General features: G+C 39.2%; 1 protein-coding gene across 1 annotated transcript in view; it reads right to left on the reverse strand.

The window, feature by feature from the left end:
* AIG1 (androgen induced 1) overlaps nucleotides 1-25,933 on the reverse strand; it is a 123,564-nt gene that overhangs the window by 78,877 nt on the left and 18,754 nt on the right. The window contains exon 2 of the mRNA XM_038130973.1: nucleotides 8,018-8,173. Coding sequence (XP_037986901.1) covers nucleotides 8,018-8,173 — 156 coding nt within the window. The remainder of the gene's footprint in view (nucleotides 1-8,017; nucleotides 8,174-25,933) is intronic.

Below are 25,933 nucleotides of genomic sequence, written 5' to 3' on the forward strand. Positions count from 1 at the left end.
AGGACAATTGCTACTTCAATAATCAAAAATAGAAGTCCAGTCAGTATAGGGATTCCCCCCTATGCAACCCATCATCCTTCACCCTGTCAGTTCCAGAGATGGCAAAAAAGATGCAAATCAGGATCTGGGGGAAGAGTTCATGAAACCAGTCTTTCAGCTGCAGTGATTGGAAGAGTTCAGCAGACTGGTTAGCAATTTTCTTTACTTTTGCTTGTGCTGCTTAAAACAGCATTTTCCTATTGGTGAGGTTCAGCATTTCACATATTCCTTACCCATTTAGTAACAATTTATCGAGGATTAGACAGTTTTATAAAATAATTTTTGATACTTGCTGGACTTCTAAATTGAGATCCAAAATGGTCTAATGAGTCCAATTTAAGATTCTCTATTGCAATGTGATTGCACACCTCACCAAAAAATAGAAAACTAAAGGATAAGGCAAATTTTCAACAGTTAGGCTGCCTTACATTTTGGAGCTGATAATCTTACATGTCCAGGTATCATTGTAACCCAAACACATTTCCTGTATTACTACCCTTATCCCTTCCACCAATGTGGTTTCGGGGGGGGTCCCAGAGTCCATATTACAGTCAATTATCTTATTACAATGCTAGAGATCCAAATGGCAGGATAAGGGGGAATATCAGGGTGCACCATGGGAAAGTTACATCAAGTGAAAGTTCTTAGTCTGGTTGCCTCAGGGGGGTTAAAGGTATAACAAACACTAGAGCCATTTCTAACTATTAGGCATATTTTTCTAGACAGGATCCTGGGTTCAACCCAAATATCTTCCTAACTTACTAAACCCTTCACTGGTTTCCAAATCTGAAATCCTTTCTTCTGACATCTTGACCACTTAGGACTTCTTTGCTTACAGATGGAGAAAACTTTCCAGCTGCTGCCTCAGTCTCTGTCAACCCCCTTCTCTGTACGATCACGCTTCATACATCGCTTTCCACTACTACATGTGGCTCCTCTGGCATCAAACTACACTTCTTTCTCAGTTCAAAGTAATTTTATACCTTGTTCTGAGGAGGCAGGATGGGGTATACAAATCTGATTTCATAATCATATGAAATCCTGTCTAGGCTTCCAAGCTAAATTCAGGAAGGAATCTTTTCCACCTGCTGTGGCAACCAGAGAGAAGACACAAACAGCCCAAAACAATGCTTGTGACATTTATACACATACTGTAAAACTACTGAGGCAAAACAGATATGATCATAAGTATCACAAAACATATTAAGAAAAAAACATGTACAAACAGTCACTGCAGCAAAGAACTGTGTAAATCTTCAGTCCTGTTGCGGCTTCATCTTCTCACAGCCATATCTTTGCATGGAACACTTGTAGAAGGAGAGACAAAAGAAAACTCAGTCCTACTTGGACCAGTTTTAAAAAGAAGGAATTATTCATCTGCTGTTAATTTTGTGTTCTCTGCCATGGGCATCTCTGGTTACCCATGCATGCATGTTCAGGGGGGTCTTTAAGACCAGCAGGACTTCCCCAATAGCTGGGAGGCTGACCAGGAAAATGTATGGGGTTCCAGGGATCATCAGTCCTTTTGTTTCTGGAAGGCGTGGTAGGTGTCATGGGACAAAATGCTGTAAGTCATGGACATCCACTTATTCTCCATGGGTCACTGACTTTGGTCACAGTGTCCCACAGTTGATCAGGCACCTTTGGATCCTGAGGTCTCAAAAACCATTTTAGGAGACCATTTGTCCTTTCTACTATCCTACTGGCTTGTGGATGTGGTGTAGGGTGTGTGGAACACTCACAGTACCCCTTCAGTTTTCGCCGGATCCTGCACTATTTCTGCTGTGAAGTGACTGCCATTATCTGATTGCATTGATTTTGGTTTAGGAAGGAAACTGAATCATAATTTAAATCCTTTCACAGTACTTTCCCCTGTAGACCATGCCACTGCTTTAGTCTGCACCTAACCTGACACTATTTGAATGCCTATCAGCACATATTATTTTGCTCCTGATTTGTTAAAAGGACCAATGCAGTCTACCTGCCAAATTTCCCACAACTCCTTTCCCATCCTTAGGTGCAGGGGGGAAGTGTGCAGGGGGTGATTCTCCAGTCTGGGTGCAGCACTGGCTGCAGCAGAAATGACTGTTTTATAAGCCCTTCGGCTGACAGGCCATCCTCTACTTACCACCTCTCTTAACAGGTCTTTCATCCCAGAGTGGCCATGCTTCACATGCAGCCATTCCAAGAAATATCTCCATTTCTCTTCTTATTCTGCTTCCTTTTCCTCAGGTAAGACAGCCAAGTGAGTGACAGAGTCTACTTGGTCATTTAAGATGATCCCCCTTCTGATGGGCTGCTACCCATTCAACTGATACCATTTTGGATCTTGCACTTTTCAGAATTTCTCCCCATTTCTCTTTCTGTCATACCAGCAGTCTTTATACCTGTGTGTGCCAGTAGCTAATAGCCAGTCTGGGTCTGGATTAGAGGCTTCAGGGGCTGTGGTATCATCCCACCTATGCAGGACTTGCCCTGCTCCTCTTCCTCCCTTCCTTTAGTTGTTCTGATTGTACTCATTTTCTCCGGTCTCTCACACCTACGTAACCCACAAACAGAACTCCAGCTCTTGTGCTAATATTGCCTTCCTTGTGGCGTAATTCATCACTCTTATGGAGACAGACATTGTACTATACTCACATGCCAGGCTGAACAGGCTGCTCATATGAAACAAAAATTTCAGAGAGCCCAATACTTTATTTTCCTTTGTTCCTAATGCAAAATGGCACAAATATTACCCTTCCATTTCTTCTGTAGACAAACTCAAGACTTTGAATTCAAGGAAGAAAACAGGCATCAGAAATTGTTTTTTACTTTTCTTTGCACAGGAGTCTCCTAAGATTGAGGGATTTGCAAAAATAGTACTGGGTTAAACATAAAATTAAGCAATGTATAGAACAGAAAAGTCCCTCATTTGCGACTTATCCTGTCTAGAATCTGTAATGATTCTATCTGTCTGTAATGATTGTCTATCTAGGGTCCAGTTATTACAGACCAAAGGAAACCTCAGATTTGCCAGAAGACCTTGGAACCTGGAAATATGGAATAGCTCACTTATTACAGGCATCTGAAAGACTGCTGAACAAATACACAGCAGCAGAAAAAAAATAAGGCTGAAAACAAACTGCTGTCTTCCCACTTAAGGAGGTATTCCTTGAGTGTTTGTCCTCTGTCTCTGAAGCTTCAGAGGACATGAGCACAGCATGTGGCCCTGTCAAAGGAAAAGTTTTAAAGGACAAGTTGGGAAATGGATGGTTATTCAAAAGAGAAATCAAGTGGCTTTGTCAAAACACTACAAATGGAAGCAAAGAGAAACTAAGAAAGTAAAGCCAACAAAAAGAATTGTACAATTCGCACTTTTACATGAGTCCAACCAAGAAATGTTATGCAAACGAAGAATGAACCCAGTGGAACTTTATTTTCCTACACTATGTGGTTTTGGTTTTGGCTGGGCTGCACAGTTCAGTCATTTCCTGGATGGCTAATGACAAAGAAAAAAACCCCAAACCTTGTGACCCTCATACAATTTGTTATAAGTACAATTAAAGGTAAGCTTTCTGCCCATCTCCCAAGACACTTGTGGTTAACTGTGAGTATAAATATGTTTTTGTGAACTTCTTTGACAGTTAGAGGTATTACATCTAGAAGAAAAGTGGTGTTAAAGGCAGACCACAGTAGGTACAACTTGGTATGGTACTGTCTTTAGGTGGGATCGAGAACTAGCACAATACACCAAAGGGATTTGAAAAGCGCCAGTGACAAGAATCACAGAGTGGGGGAAAAAAATCCCCAGGGAAAACCCCTCTCAGAGAACAGACTTCAGGGGGCAATTGTACCACTACTCGCTTATTATCCCATCACCAGTCATCTTGTCACAAAAGATGAGAGTAAAATCTAAAAGAGATTTTTGCATGGTTGAGTCAATGATGGCAATAAAATTATGCTATAGTCTGGTCAAGTAATGAGGTAACTATGAAAGTGCAGCAAATGCCTACACGTCTTTTCTTGGCATAAGAAGCATAACTGATGATCTACAGAAGGGTGATCAGCTTTCCTTTTGACTCTACTAGTACAGAGAAACATGAAATAAGAAAGCATGCCTGATTTTCTCTTCTTTGTATCACAGGTTTTTAAACCCATAAAAGTATAACAGAAAAAAATGAGGTAATTCTGGTCAGTTTAGACTCAGATTCAAATACAGCTGTTGATGCTATGATATAAAAGAGATTATATAAAATGTCTGTGGTAGAGTTTGTGATTTTCTAGGCAGCAATCTCTCTTTTGATATGTAACAAGATTAATTTGTATTATTCCTATTTTTAATAAACACAGTTGTAAACAACCAGAAATGCCTGATTTATCTCTTCCTTTTGTTCAGTATAAGTGACAAGAAACATATTGATAAAACATATTGATAACATTGAAAAACACTAATTAACCATAGAAATATGGCAACTTAATTATTCATGTCAAACAAATAGAAAAAAAGTAGGGATAAGCTAAACCACTGGTGTAATGTCTGACTTTTAAGCATGTCTCACATCACCCTAGCAGTGTAAATTACTCTCAATATATCAATCCTTTATACAGATAAAGGGATGGCAAGTCTAAGTAATTATAGATGAAAATTGGTAATGAAATTCCAAAATGCCTATGCAAGCAATTTTCTTCAGGGCATGCTTCCTAATCTCTCAGGCATTTGAATAGTATTGCAGGTTTAAAACAAACTAAAAAAGGGCCAGGAAGTGTTGCCCACAGACTTTTTGTGGCATAAGGCTTTACTGCATAGAAAATTTATCTGTTGATTTCTGATTTGATTCTCTGAAGAGTCATGGTAAAAAGAGCAACAATAGGTAAATAGTAGCCATTATGTCCTTAGAAGAGGTTGATGTCTATTTCTTAACTCTCCTGTGAAATATAGGTTGGCAATTCAATTTTATCAGAGCCCCTGAAGATACACCATGCATATCACAACACTGGAGAGATGTGATTTGCTGCACAGATTTCTCAGGTTTTTATTTGTTTGCAAGATTTGATTTGTTGTGAAGCCACAAAAGGAGATTATTTACCCTTGGGCTGTTCTTCCCCTCCTTTGGAAGGTGGGAAGAAGCTGATGGTCAGACTTCCCAGATGGTTTGTATGTTTAGTTTTTCAGGAAGTCTTAAAAATGAAGAACTTTGTTACATTTTTTTTTTTCTCACATCACTGTTTAACTTGGGAGTGGATATCCCTTTTCTCATCTGTTTTCCAGAACAAGTCATCTCAAGGGCTCCAGTAAGCAGGGAATACAGAAAAAAACGTGGTGAACTGCTCTTGAGAAGCTGCAGTTATTAGGCTTTAAAATGCTCCCCCAGTATTTGCATTATTGCCTAAACATGCCCTGTGTAAAACACTGAGCAATAAAAATAATTTAGATGTTAAGGTAACTGACAAGTAGTTAAGCATGACCACTACTGTTACATTAGAAACCCAACAAAGATTTTATTCACATCTGCCCAATTTTTATGTGTAAAGACTCCCTTGTGTCACTACATGAAACCACTGAGAAGCTCCATGGAGAGCTAGGTGAGTGAGTCTCAAGGAAAGAAAGTTTGCATTTACAATTATTTTCTTTTTCTTTTTTTCCATTTTTTTTTTTTTTCCTGGAGTGAGGAAGCTGTTAAAAGAATATGAGAAACAAGGGAACATTTAACTTCTTTTCTGCAGACACTCCGGTGTTTAACAACTTCCTTCTAATGAGAACCTCCATCATAGCTAAATTTCACTATTTTCTTCCACATAAATAGCTCTTCTGACGACAACATCTGCGTTAGATGTTTCCTGCTTTTGGGCCCTGCACCCTTCCTATGTGTAATCCCACCAAAGCAGGGCCTGCAGTGCCTAGCAGTCTCTCAGGCACTGGCCAGGCTTTGGCAAGTGGTAGCTGCAGTGTAGTGAGATCTCTGCTCCTGGCGAGGATCGGATTTCAGGAAGGAGCTGAGACCAGTGTAAAGTTATGAGGTGCTGCTGTTTGTCTCTCAGTAGCCAGGAGAAGAAATGACAACAAAACCAACCTTTTTAGGATTTCTTAGTAACAGGTAAAGTGGTAAACAATTGCTCCCCTCGCCACACAAAGGTCACACTTGGAAATTGAGCACATCTGCACAATGAGCACGGCCATTCCTTACTGTGTTTGTTTAAGACACAAGTTGTTCTTGTATGAAACCCTTGGGAAAGCAGCTATCTCCAGGTATGTGACACATCTCTTGGGAATTCCTAATTTGTCAATGTTGCAACAACACCTGTAGTGCAAGCAGTGGCTAACTGGAAGTCTTTGTGTACTGAGAAACATTGCCTGAAAAGAAATCCTGAGAATTGCCAAGACAAAGTGAAGCTGAAATTCTCCAAGATCTTGAGAAGTTTCAAGGTCAAGAGCATTGCAGGAGTGGAGGAGCACACAGACAACAATATGGAGCTAAAACAGTGGCAGGAAAGAATCCCTGAATCCTGAGAGGGGTGAGAAACCCAAGGAGGGTTTGATGTATGTGAAGGAGTACACTTCTAGAGTGAAAAAGGCACTTAAAATACTTAAACACAGACAAATAGTGTGAAGTTGTTCTGCTTTTTCACTTCTACTCTCAACACAGTAGTAAAAGCATCTGCTGCTTATCATAATCACAACTACTTCTAACTCCCTATTTTCCCTTAAAAATACAAATGCAGCATAAATCTCTGCACCCATAAAATGCGTATTTGCAAGCTTTTCTATGCACAGATTTTCTACTAGCTGTATTACCTGATCCAGTCTCCTCTACCATTGCCGGAAAACTGCAGTCTGCTACCCCAACATGAATTGTGGCAGTTCCCAAAAGGTAGCCCAGCAAGTATAATAAGGGAAGGCTACCAGCTGGGTTTTTATTAAAGAAATACCTGCAGTGTTTCACATATACTTTGCCTTTTGTAACTTTGCAAAAGCATTCTGTATTTCTCTATGTATTGTGAAATTCCACATAAATGGTGAAATGAAATTCTAATGAAGCATCGCTGAATATATGAAATTATAAGTGATAGATTGATACGTTAGCTGCTGTTAACTGACAGAAAGTGATCAGCTGTTGTGAAAGTACAGCTTTAAAGACCTCATACAGCTTTTCATACAGTCCATGAAAAAAAAGTGCTTCTAGTAAATTTATTTTGAACTACTGTACAATGAAATAAGAAAATTTGATCCTGAATTACAACAAAAGCAATAACTTAATGAAATGTTCACACATTTTTTTTGCATTGCAGCCTAAGCTTGGAACTAGACCGACAGAAATGTCACTTCCATGTAAAAACTCGTAAAATTTTGGATTTTTAGCAGCTTTATTAGCTATGTGAAGACATTGAACACTTCTTGCCATTGAAAGTGACGTGCAATGTCCCAGCGGAGCAAGACCTGATCCAAAGAATATTTTTCTTTTGAAAAAACACGTCCTTTTTAACATTATTAGCAAAAACCTTTTTTTTTCTACCTCGATTATTCTGCCAGCTCTGAATCCCCTGTGGAATTAACAAGGTGCAACCTGGACTTTTGCTTCTCTTCTTGCCCATATCATAATGTCTAACAGCCCAGATTCCCTCAGTTCATTATGGTGTAAAACATGCCACAGTCAGCACTTTCACTACTCTTGATGATGACATGTGGAGCAGAAAAAGTCTAAATTGAATCTCAAGATGCTGCTGGTACAATACACATATAAAATTACGTGTACAATCAAGCTCCTATTGAAACACGGCTTTTTTATAATGAACCAAAAATTATTTCAGCAACACACTGTATATTCTGCTCCCTTACACCTGTGAAAACCAAGAGAGTAGTAAAATCATCTCTCCCATTTTTCCCTTTCTGCGTAGTCCTTTGTATAGCGATGGGAAAACCTTTCAGGAAGAAAACATTCAGTAAGTAACACTGTTCACCCAGTTTGCAAAGGCATACACAGATTAACACTGTACTTACCACTCCCACAGGGAAAGCTAGAACAGCCATCATCCAGTCACGGAGGGAAATGAGTTTTTTCAGTTGCCTCTCTTGCTCTTGACTGTCATTCCCTCTAGTGAGAAGACTGGACAGGTCAGTCAAGACGCAAATCCCAAAAAAGACAGCCTGGATAACCTGCATGGAAGGGAAACACACTCTTGAACACATCCTCATCTTTCTGTGTTCCTTCTCCCACGTCTTCTCTTTAACAGAGAAGACCATCCCTTCATCAGAGGGCAGGTCAGACGCAGGCATGCGTGAGGAATATTGCCACAGAATTGACATGGGGAGTGGGAATATATCAGTCCCTTAAATATGGGTACAGTTTATTCACATAAAAGCCACATGTGCTTCAAAGCCCTGCATGTATCTTGCATGCAGGTTAATCTATACGGGAATCCATGTGAGTGGAAGGACCATTCCAGAGGTGGCTTTCCACCCCCACCTCAGATATGTGCCACCTTCTGGGGACTGAACTGCAGCCACCCTTTCCTGTGTCACTCCACACAGCTCATCCCCAAAGCAATTGCCTCTGAGGCAGAAAAGTGAGGAATGCTCCCTGTGAGAAGAAGGGAAAGAAACAGAAAGGAGTATTTCCTTCCCTTGTGACAGGAAGTCTCTCTTGGTGAAACTGCCTGCTCCAGACACTTCACATAATGGCAAAGGAAGTGCCTGAGACTTCCTGACAGACATAGCACATGGCCCAGGTGTCAGCAAATCCATCTCTACTTCATCTCAGGTAGTGATGATGGAATGAGAAAGCTGCAGGAGTAATTCACTTTCTTTTCCTGATGGCAGACTGTCTTTACCTAACTTTTCCTTTTTTGCATTTACGTATTTGTGTGCAATATAAGATTATCTGTGATATTAAATCGTTAGTTTAATCACTTGAACCCTCTGATTTGGTTCAAAGTTGACTCAATCTTAATGTGATCACTGAGTTCTTCTCCCTTAATTAGCTTAGTAAAACTGTAATAAGTCAGCTCAGGAATGCTCTTGCCTGAGGACTTGCACATCCTTTCTAGTACAGTTCAGAGGAAGTGCATGCAGCTTGTTTACTCCCCAAACTGGAAGCCCGGGTCACAAACCCACATACATCAGGTAATCTCAGGTAAAAAATTAACAAAACATGGGCTTGGTTCCCAAATTAGACAGTAATTAATAAAAAAACATAAACACATATATGCTTAGGATTCATACTTCATGTATTTTAAAGCAAGCATGGAGTCCTAGTTTAGAAGTCTTATTGTAATCTAAATGTTCCACTGACTAGGAGTCTCTGACCAAGCAGAAGACTACCCATAAGAAATAAGAATAGCATATACCCAGATGCTGCAAAATACAATTTATTATCTGCATACATCTTTGCAGAATTTACACTACAATAAGGCAAGACAGACAGGCAGGAAGGAAGGATGGACGGAGAAAAATACCAAACAGATGTTGGCTACCAGGAAGAAATCCACAGATATGTAATGACTGGATGGATTAAAGTACACTTCCTTCCTCAACAATCTTTATATGACCCAAACACTTGTAAATTCTGGCTGTAAAGCTGTGAATGACAAACACTCAAATGGCCCCTGGATCTGCTTGCAATTCTGTTGCCATTGCTTTCTCCTCTCCAGGCTGTAGCCACACAGAATTTGCTTGATAAATAGATGAAGCAACATTACAAAACACTCCCTGAAGCCGTGAGATGTGACAGACTACTAGTGCTAGAGCTGTATATTGCACTAGAAAAAGGTATTACTATTTCAAATGACTGCTTGGAAAAGTTACAATCTTCCACATAATTTTTGAAAAGCCTTTTAAATATAAGTTGGGGCTTCTTGGAGCTACTAAGAACTCCTAATGCACTTTTTCATATTATTTGGTTGAAACAAGCACTTAGTAGAAAAAAAATCTTCCCATACTCAGCCCTGTTTTCCACTAAACAGATGGCCTATTTGGAGAGCTGAAATAGAAGAACTAATTATGCATTTGCTTGACTTATGAGGAGATATGATACCATCTACTATTCACTCAAGAGTGTGAATGCCAAACAAGACGGAGATGGGAAAAAAGTATAGCTAACAGTAATGAGATCAGTCTGGGTGTTAAAAAGTTTAGGCTGAGTACCAGGAAATATTTCCTAACAGTTAGCTCCGTCAGACCATGAAATAGTTTCTCAGAGGAAGTGGTGGAAGCCTCATGGCTTGAGTCACTCAAACCGATATTGGACAAAACACTCAATAATGTACTGCAGGGAACAGTATTATGCTGGCAGGGCTTGGAAGAGTGACTAATGGATTGTTTGCAGCTCTAACTACAATTCCCTGAAATGGTCCCTCTCCAAAGAAACACAGACTCAAACAATCACACACCCACTTTCCAAGGGAATTGAGATTGTACATCCACTAATCAATCACAGACAGAGCAACTTTCCTTCTTATTATCCTCTTAAGAACACAGAGATTCAAGAGAAAATGTAATGATATCATTGGGAATGAAATCCCAATTATGAGTGACAATTCCTGAAGGGAAATACCCAAAGATTTCAGAGGGTAGGTATGAAGCAGACTACTCTACAAAAACATTAACAAATAAAAATCCATATAGGAAAGAGAAAATTACATCTTTATTGAGAACATTCAGAGCCAATGAAAAACTTGTGCAGTGTTCAGGGAGGAACAGTTACAGCTTAGTCATACAAATAATGCACATACATTCACTCCATTCATTCTACTTCCTTTCCTTTCTAGAATGCACAAGAAAACTCTTCTGACACCTACCAACACCTGGGGTTAGAGTTAGGACCTCCAGAGCTCCATGAGTCTCAGCAACATTAATTAAACAGAATCAGTAATGATTTACATCCTTTGTGGGTCTGGCATAGGAAAAGCACAGCATTCAGCTACTGATGGTTTTTGGTATGAAAAAAAAAAAGTTTTTAAGCCCAAGCTCCTCGGTATGAATGCTGTCTAACAGATATGAAAAAAATCACAGCAAGGAAATAAAAACTCCCTCTGAACAATGTTCTACAAGGTGCCCTGGTGTTACCTCAGATTTCAAAAAAGAGACCTTATTTTGAAAATTTGCAGGTGGTAAATCTATACATGAAACATCCTCAAGCTGTTAAACAGCTGACTTTTTTTCCCTTGGAAATGTAAGCAAGAACAGCATTTCAGAGGAAATACTTCCCAGTTTTGCCTCTATCTAGAGCTTGAAGGAAAACAGTGATTTAGAAAACGACAAATTTAACAGAAAACAAACAGAGCTTCCCTATACCGGTATAGGGAAGATTGTGCATAGACAGAATCAGAAACTTATGAGTGGAGTATGAAATCCCAACAAAATAACTGAACAGGTATAAAACACTTACTGCTGATCCTTTTTCTCCTAGAAGCCTAAAGGGCCACTGCCACTAGAGTTGATACTACAGTACCTTTAAACTGTGGTAATGTAATGACAAGTAATAACAATGGCCATGTAAAGGACGTCAGCAAACAAAATTCAGAGCAGAGAAAACACTTGTTAAGTTGCTGCAGGAGAAAAACAGCTATAAACATAAGATGAAACCAAGTAGCACAGAAACCTTCTCAAACAGTGAGATGTGTTGAACAACAAAGAATAAACTAATTGCATGTGCCTATCTACTAAAAGAAAATAAAAACTTGCTTCAGTAGGACAGTTTTTTTCACAAGGACTGCAGCTAATGACCTCCTCGTACTACCCCTTGTTTGACTTCTTAAGAGTCAAACAGAAAACCTATTTCCTATTTCCAGGACATGGAGACTCCCTTCTCCCCCACGCCATGAAGCTCCATGGTGTGGACAAGATCTCTTGAGAATATGAAAATTCTGTTACTAGTCTTACCAAGGCAGAAAATCCCCCATTAAATTCACTGAATCTGGAATTTCATTTTCTTTCAAGTTCACTCTCATAATCAGAAGCACTCCTTAGAGCTCAGGGCAGAACTGGAAAAGTCTCTGCAAGCACTAATACTGTTCAAGGGTAATTATTCCTCTACTTACCTGTGATTATGAAAAATCACTGTCCTTAAACAAAGTTATCATTTTTAAGATTAACACCACTTACTTTATGTGACCCTCTAAGAAATAAGGCTTCAGTCTAGGCTGGCAAATAGACAGCAATGCCAGAATAATGGGAGCAACACTCACAAAATCCACAAGAAATAACAAAGAAGCACTAAGTAACCAAACATAACCCACATGATAAGATGACTAATTCACAGAAGGGTGTCAGGGAAGCCTTACTGATACATTGAGGCAGGGAGTGGCACGGGAGCAGTCAGGGCCCATCCCCAGCCAGGAGCAGGGCAGCCAGTGGCACAGGGTCAGTCCCAGCCTCAGGGCATCAAGCACCTCCCTGGGGCAGGCCAACAGCTCGCAGCTGGGGGGGACAGACATAACCTGGCCCATCAAACCACTCAGCCTTGAGACACATGTTGTATTTCCACAAGAAGATGGAAGTTTAGCTCTACCAGCATGCAAAATCAAATTGCTGAAAGTTGTAATTTCTCTCGTATTTCAGATTTTACAATCTGTCATACAAAGAACATGGTCTGATTTTCTTCTTCAAACAATGCAAAATTATTTATAACCTTGGAGTATCTATTGCTGCTCACTGTCACCTTAGCTTTAATTTCTCCAGCCTCTAGACACCATCAGTTGCTGTAACATATGTTCTGCGCTTCAGCAATTAAGATGACTGTTTCAAGTAGTGTTGAGTATTGGGCTGTTTGGAGGCACCTGTGGACAGCCTGCATGCTTAACAACAGCTTGGTTATCTGTAGTTGCAACATACAGAGGAAGTCCAGGATGAGAGATGGAGAATAACAAGGCATTTTTAATAGAAAATGCTTCAAATGAAATCATGGGTTGTAGCTGCTTAATAAATGTTACTGTCCCTGATTGCATGGAACTACTGATTGTTCTTGCCCATTGCCATTCCACCACTTTTCACAGGCCCACGGCTTTATTCTTCTCACTTCTCCTCTCCTCGCTGTATCTTTGTCAGTTATGATAGCAAGTAGAACCTGGACAACATTACAACATGTAACCTTTCTATCAGAAATGCTACAGAGTTCAGATAAGAAAAAGGCAGATCTTTGTGTCTACAGACAAATGAAAGAGAGGCATAAAGAAAAAAATGCAAGAACCAAGAGCCTTTTAAATACTAAAATACAGTGTAATACATCTAACCACTAAACCTACAATTAATTAGGGTGCAAGAACCATGAAAAAGCACTGTGTGTTGCTCAGAATCATTATTTCTGTGCAAGGAATAGGGAAAAATACTCGTATTTCAAAGGTAAGAAGTAAAAATGACACATCACCCCAGAAGATTCATTGACAGTAAGCTGAGGCAAACAGGCAAGCTTATATTGCATCTTTTCCCATACCAGCTGCATGTGCTGTGGTTGTTTTAGGTTGCTTTGTTTCTTAAGCAGGTTTCAAAATCATAGGTCACTTCAACACAGAAAAGGCTAAGCCCCTGGCCCATCAAAAGTCAGCAGCCTCAGAAAACAAATATATCATATACAGAAGAAAAGTAACAGACAAGGCAACGAAAACAGAGTAAGACAAAGGAATAGTTAACGCAAATGCCATCTCTTTGAGTTGTTTTCTGGTTAGGAACCTCAAAGTAAGTATTTCTCCTATCCCTCACTACACTAGTAAAATATGATACTTCTATCAGAAGAGACATGAGAATCTCAGTAACTGGATAAAGGGACAGCCTTATAAATGTCCAGCACTGTCCTCATCCAAGCTAAGGACTCATGTCTCCCTTTGTAGCCTTCAGTGGGGGGATGGCTCTTCTACCCAGCATGTTGCACATGAAGACTAGTCCTTAGTAGGAAATTTAACTTCACGGTTTAGTCATAAGATATGAATCAGCTTATAAAACATGCCTAATCCCTTACCGTATTATACAAGTTCAGGGACTCCTTTAAATGTAATCCTTTACATTCCACATAACCTCCTGTGGTCTCTTTGTTTGAAGCCCACCAGCATTGTCCAAAGACAACCAAGGATGGGGTTTTAAACCACTGAGATTATATAGATATACAAAAGAATAAAATGTACTAGGAAATGAATATACATGAAAGAAAAAATTGTCTGACTCTTGGGTCTAGTTTTTATAGATACTACACTGTTCAACTCCTAGTGCTTAAGCACCTATTATGAAGGTGTGGAATGGGGACCAAGCTGTGTAAGATAACAAGATCTTGTGTTTCCATGACAAGTGATGCCTTTTAAAATTATGCCTGTTGGAATACAAAATGTGTTTTAATCTGGACAGACAAAAAAAAAACAAAAAACAAAACTCAATAGGCTCTTCCTTTCTCTTTTCATCTTCCCTCCACTTAACCTAGGAAAATCCCTTACTCTGTAACTCTTACCGGAAAGGTTAACTCAGACCATTCAGTTTTAGCGTGATTCTTGACTGCCTCATAAAGATTTCCAAAAATATGCAGCATAGTTCTTGGAGAAATAATGTATTTGTGCTAACATAGTTTTTAAAGCAATTTTTATAATACTTTAAGTACTTCTGTAAGGACAAATATTCCTTGCTCCAGCAAACTAAACCGAAATTTGGTACATTAGCAAAAATATTTGGAAATGCTATACTCTTTGACAGCAACAGAAGCATCTTTATTCTTTTTACTTGGGTGCAATACCATCAGCAAAAAAAAATTTAAAAATCCATAGTGGACAACTGAGGAATTAATTTTAAAGTGCTACTCTATCTCAGCTGAGTCGCATAGATGACATTTCTAACGTGATCTCAGCATGACAGAGTGTATGCCATCTGGCTCAGAAGTGCTAACAGCCTGGAATCCACAGCCACATATCGAATGAAGAGATGGAATGGACAATGTACTAAAGAAATATGAATAAAAATTTGAACAGATGCTGAGAAAGCACTACATTTTCTCAAATCTTTTGCAATTATATCAGCTGTGTCATTCCTCTCCAACACAATGTCAGACTTCTTAGATGTTCATATATCTTACTTTGATCTTGGCTAATACACTCAAAGAAGCATGAAGCTCATTGTTGCAGTACCTAAGAAATTATTACTCTATTTTTATCTTTATCTTTTTAATTGGTTTGACTAAACTAATTTTCTAATAATCCCCATCTTCTTCCTTGCTCTCTTATATTGTCTATAGAAAAGCTGCCATTACTACTTATTGTATCCTGCTTATAAGACAGTGTAATTTCATTAAATTTATATAATCCATTCAGCAAACATGTATTCAGAACAGTTTATTCAGAATAGATTATGATTTTATTAAATTATATATTCTGTGTTTTTCTTTGGTAAAGCTTAATCTTATTAGGATTTTACACTGCTCAGAAGGTTATGTCATTATTTTGGCATAAATGATCATTTTACACATTCTAGCATGATTGGTACACTCTCTGCAGCAGAGCCCTTGTAGTTAGGGCAGGAAAAGCAGTCCTCTAGACAATGTTTGGGATAGCTAGCTAAGAAGGTAAGACTTGTTCTACAGTTGTCTGTGTTAAAATGAACTTTAGGATAGGGTTTCCCATGGCTGGAAAGCCCCAAGCAGTTTGTAAATTAATTACCCCAAAGAAGAAACTACATTTTATTAAGTACAAAACTTTATTAAAAAATGGTTCGCTCAAAACCCCAGAAACTTCTGCATTGCACCAAATTTTTCATATTTAGAAATACAGTTTGAATACCACTACAGGGAAGGAATTTTGACTGATCAAAGAGTAACTGATTTTGCTTTTAATTTCTTCCCTTTTTAATGAATAAGGTAATAGCTGCCTTCTAAACTCCTGAATTTAGATATGGCCATTACAATGTATCTCAGCAACATGGGGACAGAGCTGGAAATGCAAATGAGAAAGTCACTACATTCTTCTGAGACACAGCAACCTCAGTGCTGTCCTACTGTAGCTTAGGAAATAAAAGGTTTTAAAGGTCTGTTTCCTGAGCACTGTGAAAATAGTAATGAAAGACTCCATACACCAGTCCAGAAAGACAGGCTTTTACATGATATGCATCTAAGTTGGGCAATTCTCCTTCTCTCCAGGGAAGGTAAGGGAAGGAGACACTGAGGGCTTTATCCCACTTCGTCATTCATCCAACAATACACAAATCAGTTGCAAACCCATATTGTGGAAAACAGCTCAAATCTCTGATCAGGCTCATCTTCAGCTTTTGCTTAGACTCTTCTTCCTTTGCACAGTGCTGCAGCAGCTGAAGTATAACTTATGACAGGAAAATTCATAAATAAAAGTAAATTCATAAATAAAATATCTTATGAATAAGATAAGGATTTTCTGCAATTTAGACCACAGCAAAGGATGCTGCTATTCAAGCTCCACTTGAAGAAAAGACAGGACATAATTTTGTACATTAATTATAAAGCACGTGGTTCAATGAAAGGTGAGCTAACATGTTATCCTGTCCTCATAAACAAGACTATTCTTTACACAGCACTTCAAGCAAGACACTGTTCTAAAGAGCTGGATTTCGGGAGGAAAAAAAAAATCTCATTATCTCACATCTCTAAAGAAACCATGGGAAAACCCCTGATATAAACCAACTGCATTTAAATTAAAAATACAAGCCAGGGTTAACTGTTCACTAGGTGTGTGGCATTCCAACCACGGACGATAACAACTTCCCTGCTTTCATTGTCTTTCTCATGAATCAATCTCAGAGGAAATGAAGGATTTGTTTCCTGATTGTTGTTGGTGAAAGCAAGGCAGGGGGAAATGAGCTGGCCAAGGCAGCAAGGCACCCCGGGGGTGAACTCAGGTGTCCTGACCCCTAGGCAGTTCTCCAGGCATGGTATCAAGGTTATATTCCACACACCTACACTCACTCTTATAGAAACAGCCATTTCCAATGCACACACATTTCATTCCCTCCAAATGCAGCCATACTTCTTAATGTATGTACTAATAGTGTAAATCCAAATATTTCTCCTCTTATGTAGCTCACAGTGATAAGAGTTTTCAAAGACCTTCTTTAGTGTATTGTGTCTTTAATAGTTAGATACTATAATTCTGACCAGCAGATCTATTTCTGCCAACAAACTAGAGTTACCAAGGTCTCTAATACCTCTGGAGATCCTCTTGTCCATTTTACCACTCCAAACTTCACTGCTCTTACATCATATTTCATACAGCAAATATTGATTTTGAAGAACACTAGTGGTAAATATGTATTTTTGATTTTTCCCCTTGCTTTGCTCTGTATGAATAAGTTTGATGTATTGCAATGTCAACATGGTGTACACTTGGCTTCTCAGCATCCCCGCAGGACAGGTCACAGAGTAGAAGAAGCACTACTACCTCATGTGCTACCTGGAGACTGTCTTTGGAGAGAGTGGTCTTAAAAAAGAAAACAGCATGTAACCATATCTTGCCTTACATGCTCATGAACAGACACAGCCCAAACCTGTCCCACTCTTTCTTACTGTAACCAACTGTAACTGTTTCTTGAGTTTCCAAACCAATCTTTCGGACATATCTGTTTACTCTACTCCTGGCTTACTCACTACTTTTCATTTCATTTGCAAAAGAAAAAAAGAGATTAACTATATGAAAGTTTAAATCTACATCCCCTTACATATTAGGGGAAGCCACTTTATGACAACTACCTGATATCAAAACAGGTTCCAAACTGTAAGCACTACAAGTTCAACAACAGGCTGCCCTTTCCTCTCAAAGAAACAGAAGGTTCAAACAACACCTGTTGTAGCAGTAAGAAAGCAGCAAATCACTCCAGTAAAGAGACCTTTGCTGAAGTATAGCTCTGGTAACAGTGAGCAAGGTGGTTTTGATTTTCCATGGCAGGAAAAGCACTTTGTAGTAGCTTGTAAACATGGCAGCCTGGCATGGGAAAAAAAAAAGAAAAAAGGCATCTGTGCCTACCAAAGAACACAGCCTACTAGCCAGCGGAGCAGGACACACCAGGAAATGCCCAAGCATCACTGGCCTCTGCAAAACCTCTTGGTCCTCCCAACACTCCTGCCTCCATGCACCAGGTGGGTACATGCACGTGCACTCCCAATTAGCACAGCAGCTGTAATTGTAATGCAGCTGGGGACAAGGGCTGTGCCCTGCACATGCTGGGCGTGCTGAGTCACCCAGAGGAACTCCCTGGGCAGTCCCGGGAACTCCCCAGCTAGTTTCTGTACAGATGAGATAATTGATTGATAGCTACTGGAACCCGCCCCGGGCAGTCCCAGCTCCACCAGAGGTCTGAGGCATCGATAAAAGAACTCCAGAGGCAGTCCCAGGACATGCTAACAAGATAATCAACTGCACGTCAGAGACTGGGGAGGCAGGGAGTTCCCAGCAGCCCTGGGAACAACCCAGGCGGGTCCTGCTTTGCTCATATGAAGTAAATGGTGAACTAATTAACACTATTTATCTATTGGGATATGTGTATCATTGAACCAGACAACTTTTTGCACACAGATGAGATTATTTTAACTAGAAACTTACCATACATACACTAGAGCGTTGACAAGGTGCTGCAGGCCAGCTGGAGCAAACCAGAGGTTGAGGGGTTCTCAACCAAACGAGCTGAAAATGCTGCTACAAGGATACTTGTGATGGAGACTCCTGTCACCACCTGGTCAGAAACTGATCTTACTGTCACAACAGTGACAACAACACAAGACTGTTAGCTAACACATAAACCAATGTGTGTGTAACATGAACCAGAACAGTTTCTTATGAAAATGACTCTACCACCACATAAACTGGCCACAATGAAATACCACACAGATTTAAAACATTATCCTAGAGTTTAAGAACATTGGTCCAAGTAAATGTATCTGCTGTTACTGTCTGATTTTATGTAAGGTACCTCTAATTCCAACTTGCAGAATACATGCTCTTTTCCCAAAACACTTGGCAAATAAATGCTTCACAGTATTCTGCCCTGCTCTTCACAATACAAAAAACCAGCTGGTTACCCAGATAACGTTTATAAATGTTGGAGGCTTTTAGGCCATGCCCATTCTTTATAATCTGGCAGTAGCCCATTGCAGCACCAGGACCAGACACCCCTGCAACAGAACAAGAACCTCTCCAGTCCAGGCCACCTGTAACCACTCAACAAGAAACTTCCCACCGGAGTCCCAGAGCAGAGCTGCTGAGCAGCCCCTATCAGCATACCTTGAGACATTCACTTCTGACTAACAGCGAGACTGGGACATATTCAAAGCTTTGAATCAACCAAGAATCCTGGCTCAGAGATGTGCTACAAATTTTATATGAAACAGCCTGACCAGGGCATTGGATCCTTCCACTCCCATGTCATGAAATCAAGGCCAACTACTCAATGCAGCGCCGAGCTGAGTCCACCTGGACTTTGAGCACCACAAGGGGCTGTTCTGTTTACACTCAGGAAAGCTGGGTTTGGATTATGCCTGTACCCACCAGGAGGTTCAAGTGCAACACTGCACAGGGTTTTTAGATACCTGGCTAAAGTGGAAAGCACAGCTCTCACACAACAATAATTTCCAAGGATCAGACCATAAAGTGAGATGACAATAAAGCAAAAATGAACTGGATATAGTAAGGTAAAGAATTATGTCTGGAATCCCAACCTCTCCTGCAAGGCACATACATGCAGAATTTAAGTGACCTCAGTCAATTTCTTGTGTGAGATGAGCACTCACAGCTTGATGCCCAAGAAGGGCTTTACGAGTCCAGCATTTAACTTTTGGGATTACTTACTGTAACATATAGTGGAAAGAGAAGACAAATTCTTGGTATCAACTTTTATGCAGTATCAGAGTATATTACTTGCTTACAGATGCACCTTCTACACCCATTTCAACCCAAACTGAGCTTAAAGAATAACTGCTGTCTTCAAGAAGATATACATTACTGGCAAAGAGTATTATGCCCACCTTTCCTAAAGCATTGCACTAGTGTAGGAGAGAGCCCACAGATGTCTTTGGAACTTATACTGAGATTCCAGCCCTGTGCCTGTATTTCACTATAAAAGCTATCTGCTAAAACACTTTATCTGGAGCAAGAAACAGGAATCAAAAACAAGGACTACTTCCTCCTGTCCCATCCTCCTCCGTGCATGTCCAACATACAAACTGGACAGCCACTACTCTAAGTACAGATCTTTGTGAATGCTGTCTACCATCTTGCCACTAAAGTAATTGTTTTCTTAGTGTGAAAGCCAATATATTTCAGAAATCTCACTGCAGAGCTCATAAATATCACATTTCTTCATGCATTACTGAAACCTCAAGGAAAACACATGCTGGAGATGTTTTTCAAGTTCCAGTTAACTTGATCAGTTTACTTTGTTCTTCCCACTCCACTGAAGGGAAGAAGCATGTGTGAACTCTGGCCATATCCAAAGTTTGCTGTCAAGATCAGCCATTTTACTTCTTTATTTCTATTTATAAACACAGTTAGGTATTACAAGAGCCAGACTATTTAGCCATGAAGACTGTCAAAACAGATAATGTACTGTGTCTCACTGAATTACAAACTGGCTGGGTGCCTAGCCTATTGACTGCAAAAGTCCACCCCATTACAGCTCCGGCAATGTCTTCTATCTACTTCAAAAAGGTTTTTAAAAGCAGACAACTGTGAAATGCCTATATGGATCGTACAATTTTTTTTTTTTTTTACTCCTTCTGTTGGTTACCTGCAATTATTGGTTACTAGTTCTGATGCCAACTCAGGAAGAGTAATACTTTACCAGAAAATCTAACTGATGACCTTCAGTATGAGATACCACTCAGCAGTTATCTCCCACCGTATCCACACAGATGTGCGTTAACTTACTCTGCTGGAATTAGTGCTCTGATAAATTGTTTTCCTTATGTGTTTAGGGAACGCATGTGCAGCCACAGTGCGATCAAAATCAGTATTACATTTCAAGGAACCGAGTCCTTAGTGTAGTAGCAGTTACAACACGGTGATAGCTTGTTATGAGAACCATGAAATTTTCTTTGACTCACTGCAGGCAATGCTTGTATCTGCTTCCAAAATATCCAAAATAGATAACTAAAAAGCAAAGGTTATAGCACCTACAAGTATGGCAAATTGAATACAGGTAGGCAAACATCTTCTTTTGAGTGGAAAACACTGAAACAAAACAGTAACCCAGAAAACGCACATTGACTACAAGTTAGAACACCGCAGCTTGCCTTTACATGAAATTGCATTATCTTTCAGAGAAAAATACAATTTAAATACTGGTTTGATTTATAAAATGCTTGACATTCAATCATCAACTTGCATCTATGCAGTGAAGTAAAAGCACATTGTGCTTCCCTGCAAAGGGCTTTCTTATGAAGAAATAGGGTTTATCCAGCTATCAACACAGTCAAAACATGTACTTCATCTAAAACCAAAACATTATATAGTATTGAAATAAAGTAGTATTATAATTAATATAAAACTACTACTTCAGGAATTTCCTGTCTATAATTACAACACTTGTATTAATGCCAAGGTCAGCACGTTAATCCATAGACAATTTGAAAAATAAGCACAAAATATCTACAGCAGAAATGGTCGTATTTTAACCAAGTGTTTATTGACCTTGTACGGCAAAAGGATAACTATCATATCATGATGTCCATATTTTAAATGTATTTAGCTGAAAAAAATTAATCAATCTGCATATCACAGTATTACTATGGCATTATGACTGCTTCTCCACAGAAATTTTCCTACCCTTATTTTGTTTTTTATCATTACCACATCCCAGGTTTTCAGACTGAAGATGGAGAAAGTATTAGAGGGACTCTTGCCTCTCTAAACAACTCAAGAAATCAGAGAAGGAACCTGAAAGGATCTCATGTACTTCAGTTCTAGGTTTGCTTTCCCTTAATAGCCCTCAGTCAATTAGAAATTATTTTGCTGCTAAATACAGAGACAGCCAGCTTCAGATAGGACTTTCTCTCTGGTATTATCAGACAGTTATCATCTTTTGAAGAAACTTGAAACTGGTCAAAGAGATGATTTGTTTATTTCTCATGCAGCTCTTATTTAAATTATTCTAAATGTCATATGGAAAGGATGCTTTACATGGAACTGTCATAAACCAGCCTAAACGGCATCAATGCACATTACTCAGCAGTGTAAACTGAGTGTAAACATCCATATATTGTAATACTTCTATCGAGCTATGATTTTTTAAAAACCAACAGAAAATCATGAAGCAGAGACCAATAAATTGCTGACTATCTTTATTAAAACCTCAAAAACAATTAAGTCCGCTTCCCTGATTTTAATTTCTTTACTCTTATTAATGGTAATATTATTAAGGAACTAATAAAAGATATTTTTCATATATAATTTTTTCATAGGTCATCGTATTTATTTAGATCAAAAAGAGGAGTAAGATTTACAAAAGAGATGTTCTCTGTCAGTGGCTATTTCATAAGAAAGCAAAATAGTACATCTGTTAACTTCACTGTTGCATAATAGCACAGGAGGACCAACCAAGAGCAAAGCAGTCAAATCCACAGCAATTTACTGTTTTGTAACCAAACCCAGCACTTTAAATTCAGCTTGAAAAAAATACAGGAAACACTACTGTAGCTGGACAAAACAAAAAAAAAAAAAGGCAATTTCCTTGTGGTAAGATATACTTAGTAAGCAGACTGCTACATTTTGCACTACTTGCCATTTTTAGATAAAGCTTCTGGTGAAGAAAACTGCAGAGAAATAAGGCCTAAGGCACTGATGCCACATGAGCATTACAAAAACGTGACACTGAACACAACTGCCTAGTCAACCACCGGCAGAAAAAAGGACTCCAGAGTTCAGGAACGTAACCAGACTTGTAAGGGCCAAAACCAAGTAACAAAATGGCAATCATTTCCTCTAAAAAATGAAATCCTGGGTTTTGCTACACTCTTTATTTTCTGACTAGAAAACAGTGACTAAAATGGTGCATTTATTTTATCTCTGTTAGGTAAGTATCATGACTGGTGATAGGCTGGAATATGCTAAAATATCTCCAAACAGAATTCTGAACAGTTCTGAACTAAATAAATTATCTTAACTTCAGATGTGTTGCGAATGCAAAGAAAAGCTTAAAACAACACATTACATATTTAAATTACATACTAAAGAAACTATATGTTTTCTGTAGTAAGTAAAATCAGATTCAGTGTTTCTTTTCACTATGCTCTACAAGATTTTAGAAGTAGTAGATATTATCCTCCCACACCTCATTGTTATTCGCAGGTGAGTAGGAGGAAAACCAGTTTTCCTACTTTCTAACTCCCAGCTGGTTTCTCACTGAATTGATTTCTCTTCATTCTGTGTGAATGAAATAGTTACTGAACTAACCTAATGAATAACAAGAAATATTTTCTCTGTATCTGCAGAGGAGAGCAGTGTTGTCAAAAAAGCAAATAATACTGAAGGAAACTCTAACTCTGGTGCTTCACTATTACCTTTAAATAGTTCTGTGGTGTGGTTCCTGATAAAAACTTCAATAGCATAGTGTCCATCTAGGTTTAACAAGAACTATTGAAAAATCTGGATGTGTAGTACATGCTTATGAAAGTACCTGAAAATATGCTGTACTAGGATACATGATGGATTATGAGTGTGTTACACTATCACACATCCAGCAAACAGGACCAGGACCAGTGAGATCCTCAGCAGGCAGTGTTTTTGTGATTGAGCAGTTCTGTACAACACAATGGAAAGAGATGGATGTGTGACTGTAGAAGAGCGGAGGTTCCCAACTTACAAGTCAGAACTGAGGTGGATGAAGTCCTAAGAAACCTGGGTCAGTGTTGAACATGATCTGACTAAGGGATTGGACTAGATGACCTCATGGCTTCCCTTCCAACTTGAGTGATCCTATGATTACATTACGTCTGGGGCTTCATGTAAGGAAAGTGTTTAGTTGCATCAAGGATTGTGAAATCTCTTCATTGTTTATGAAATTCACATATCTCTTGAATGACTCCAGCTGATCACAAAATTTTAAACACTTCTGAACTATTCTCACAATCTACTGAAGGAATTTTCCTGTGGTCCTTACAGGTTTAAGCTTCACATGAGGATTCTGATGAACCGACACTGCTTCAATAGTACTTGGTCTTGTGTAAGTGTCTGCATGTTGGTAAGACTTCCAACATGTTAGTCAGAGGGCAAAAAAAGAGCCAGGGGACACAGACCAACAAAGACTATCATTAACCAAGAGGTACTCAGTAGTGCCTGACTGCCATTTTATATGCTTATATAGAAATAATCAAAAAAATTCAAACCCTATCCAAGTTGTCACCCATGTAAATCTGGAAATCATTCTGCAATTGCAACATCTGCACTTGACAGGTTCAACTCATCCATTAAAATAAAGAAGTGCATGTTTAGGCATGTACCTTACTGATTCTTTCACTGCCATTTTCTGCCTAAACAGGTCAGGAAGTTTTTATATACATACATACCAGAACTGCCTTTTAAGTCCGTAGTGACTGTTCAAAATCTGTTTCTATCTCCATGAAACCAAAAGACATTGAAACAAATCTTAGTCTTTCCTATGTGATTTTACAGTCCACTGTTTTTCAGTCATACAAAGAATTCTTACTCATACCATGTCAAACTTCTGGTTTATATTAAAGGGGTGCTATCCATTCTTTGGTGAGGTCTTCATTATGGATCCTGGATCCACCTTGCTGGTGTCAGCAGCAAACTAACACCAATTCAGCTTTTAACCAAGATGGACAATGTTGATAAAAAAGTTATTACTTCAGTATCAGCGAGGCAAGTTGCATATGAAATGCAGCACTAATGTAATTTCTTGAAAAGTTTATTTAAGTTTTGCAGGTAGTCTTTCCATCAGCTAATGGTATGTTATGAAAGGGCTTATCAACTGGGAGAAAAATTTAAGGATTTGAATTCCCACAGGTGGTTGCTCATATCTGTGTGCAATACAGACAAGACAATAACAAACTAGGATGAAATTCTCTTTTCACTTAGTTGAGTCCTCTGTCAGTTAAAATATAAGAGGCAAGATACAAATGTAACCAAAGTTATTTTCTCCACTGCTGGTTGAACCAAAAGCTTCAGTTTGTCTTGGGATATTGGAGTCTTCCAGTTTAATATCCTGGACATGTACACTCCTCAAAAGGAGTCTGCCATTCCTCACCGTTGATCCTGAAAATGGAGCTAGAACTCTGAACCCTAATGCCTGTTTAAGGCACCATTAACACCATTTATGTCAGCCTGCAGAGATAAATTCAGCTAAAAGAGAGAACAAGAACAAAGAGATTGCAGTAGGACAACTGTTGCTACCATTCCCCCTACAAGTTCAGTCCTATATAGCCTACATATACGCCACAAACAAGATTCAACCATTGTCATTACAGGATTACAGGCCCTGTGTGGGGTAGGGGGGGGTCCTTCTCCTTTATTTGGCCCTGTAGTACACCCTGAATGGATCTCACACGTATGCAGCGTTCTCTGAGCTTTCTATTTGTGCTGTATACGATGGGATAAGTAAATTTCCTTCTGAGTAGCTAATATGGGACTATGTTTTAGATTAGTGCTGAAAAGTGTTGAAAATAGATGTTTACATTATTGCTGAGCAGTGCTTGCACCAAGTCCAGGCTTTTTCTGCCTTTCACACTGCCCCACCTGTGAGGAAGCTGGGGGTTAACAAGAAGTTGGGAGGAGACACAGCCGGGACAGCTGATCCCAAGAGACCAAAGGGATATTCCATAGCATACGGCATCATGTTCCTTACATAAAGAGGCAGGAAAAAGAAGGAAGAGGGGGATGTTTGGAATGATGGCATCTGTCTTCCAGAGTAACCGTGACCCGTGACAGAGCCCTGCTTTCCTGAAGATGGCTGAACACCTGCCTGCCCAGGCAAAGTGGC

This window comes from Motacilla alba, chromosome 3, assembly GCF_015832195.1.
Source record: "Motacilla alba alba isolate MOTALB_02 chromosome 3, Motacilla_alba_V1.0_pri, whole genome shotgun sequence".
In the NCBI taxonomy this organism is placed as follows: Eukaryota; Metazoa; Chordata; class Aves; order Passeriformes; family Motacillidae; genus Motacilla; species Motacilla alba.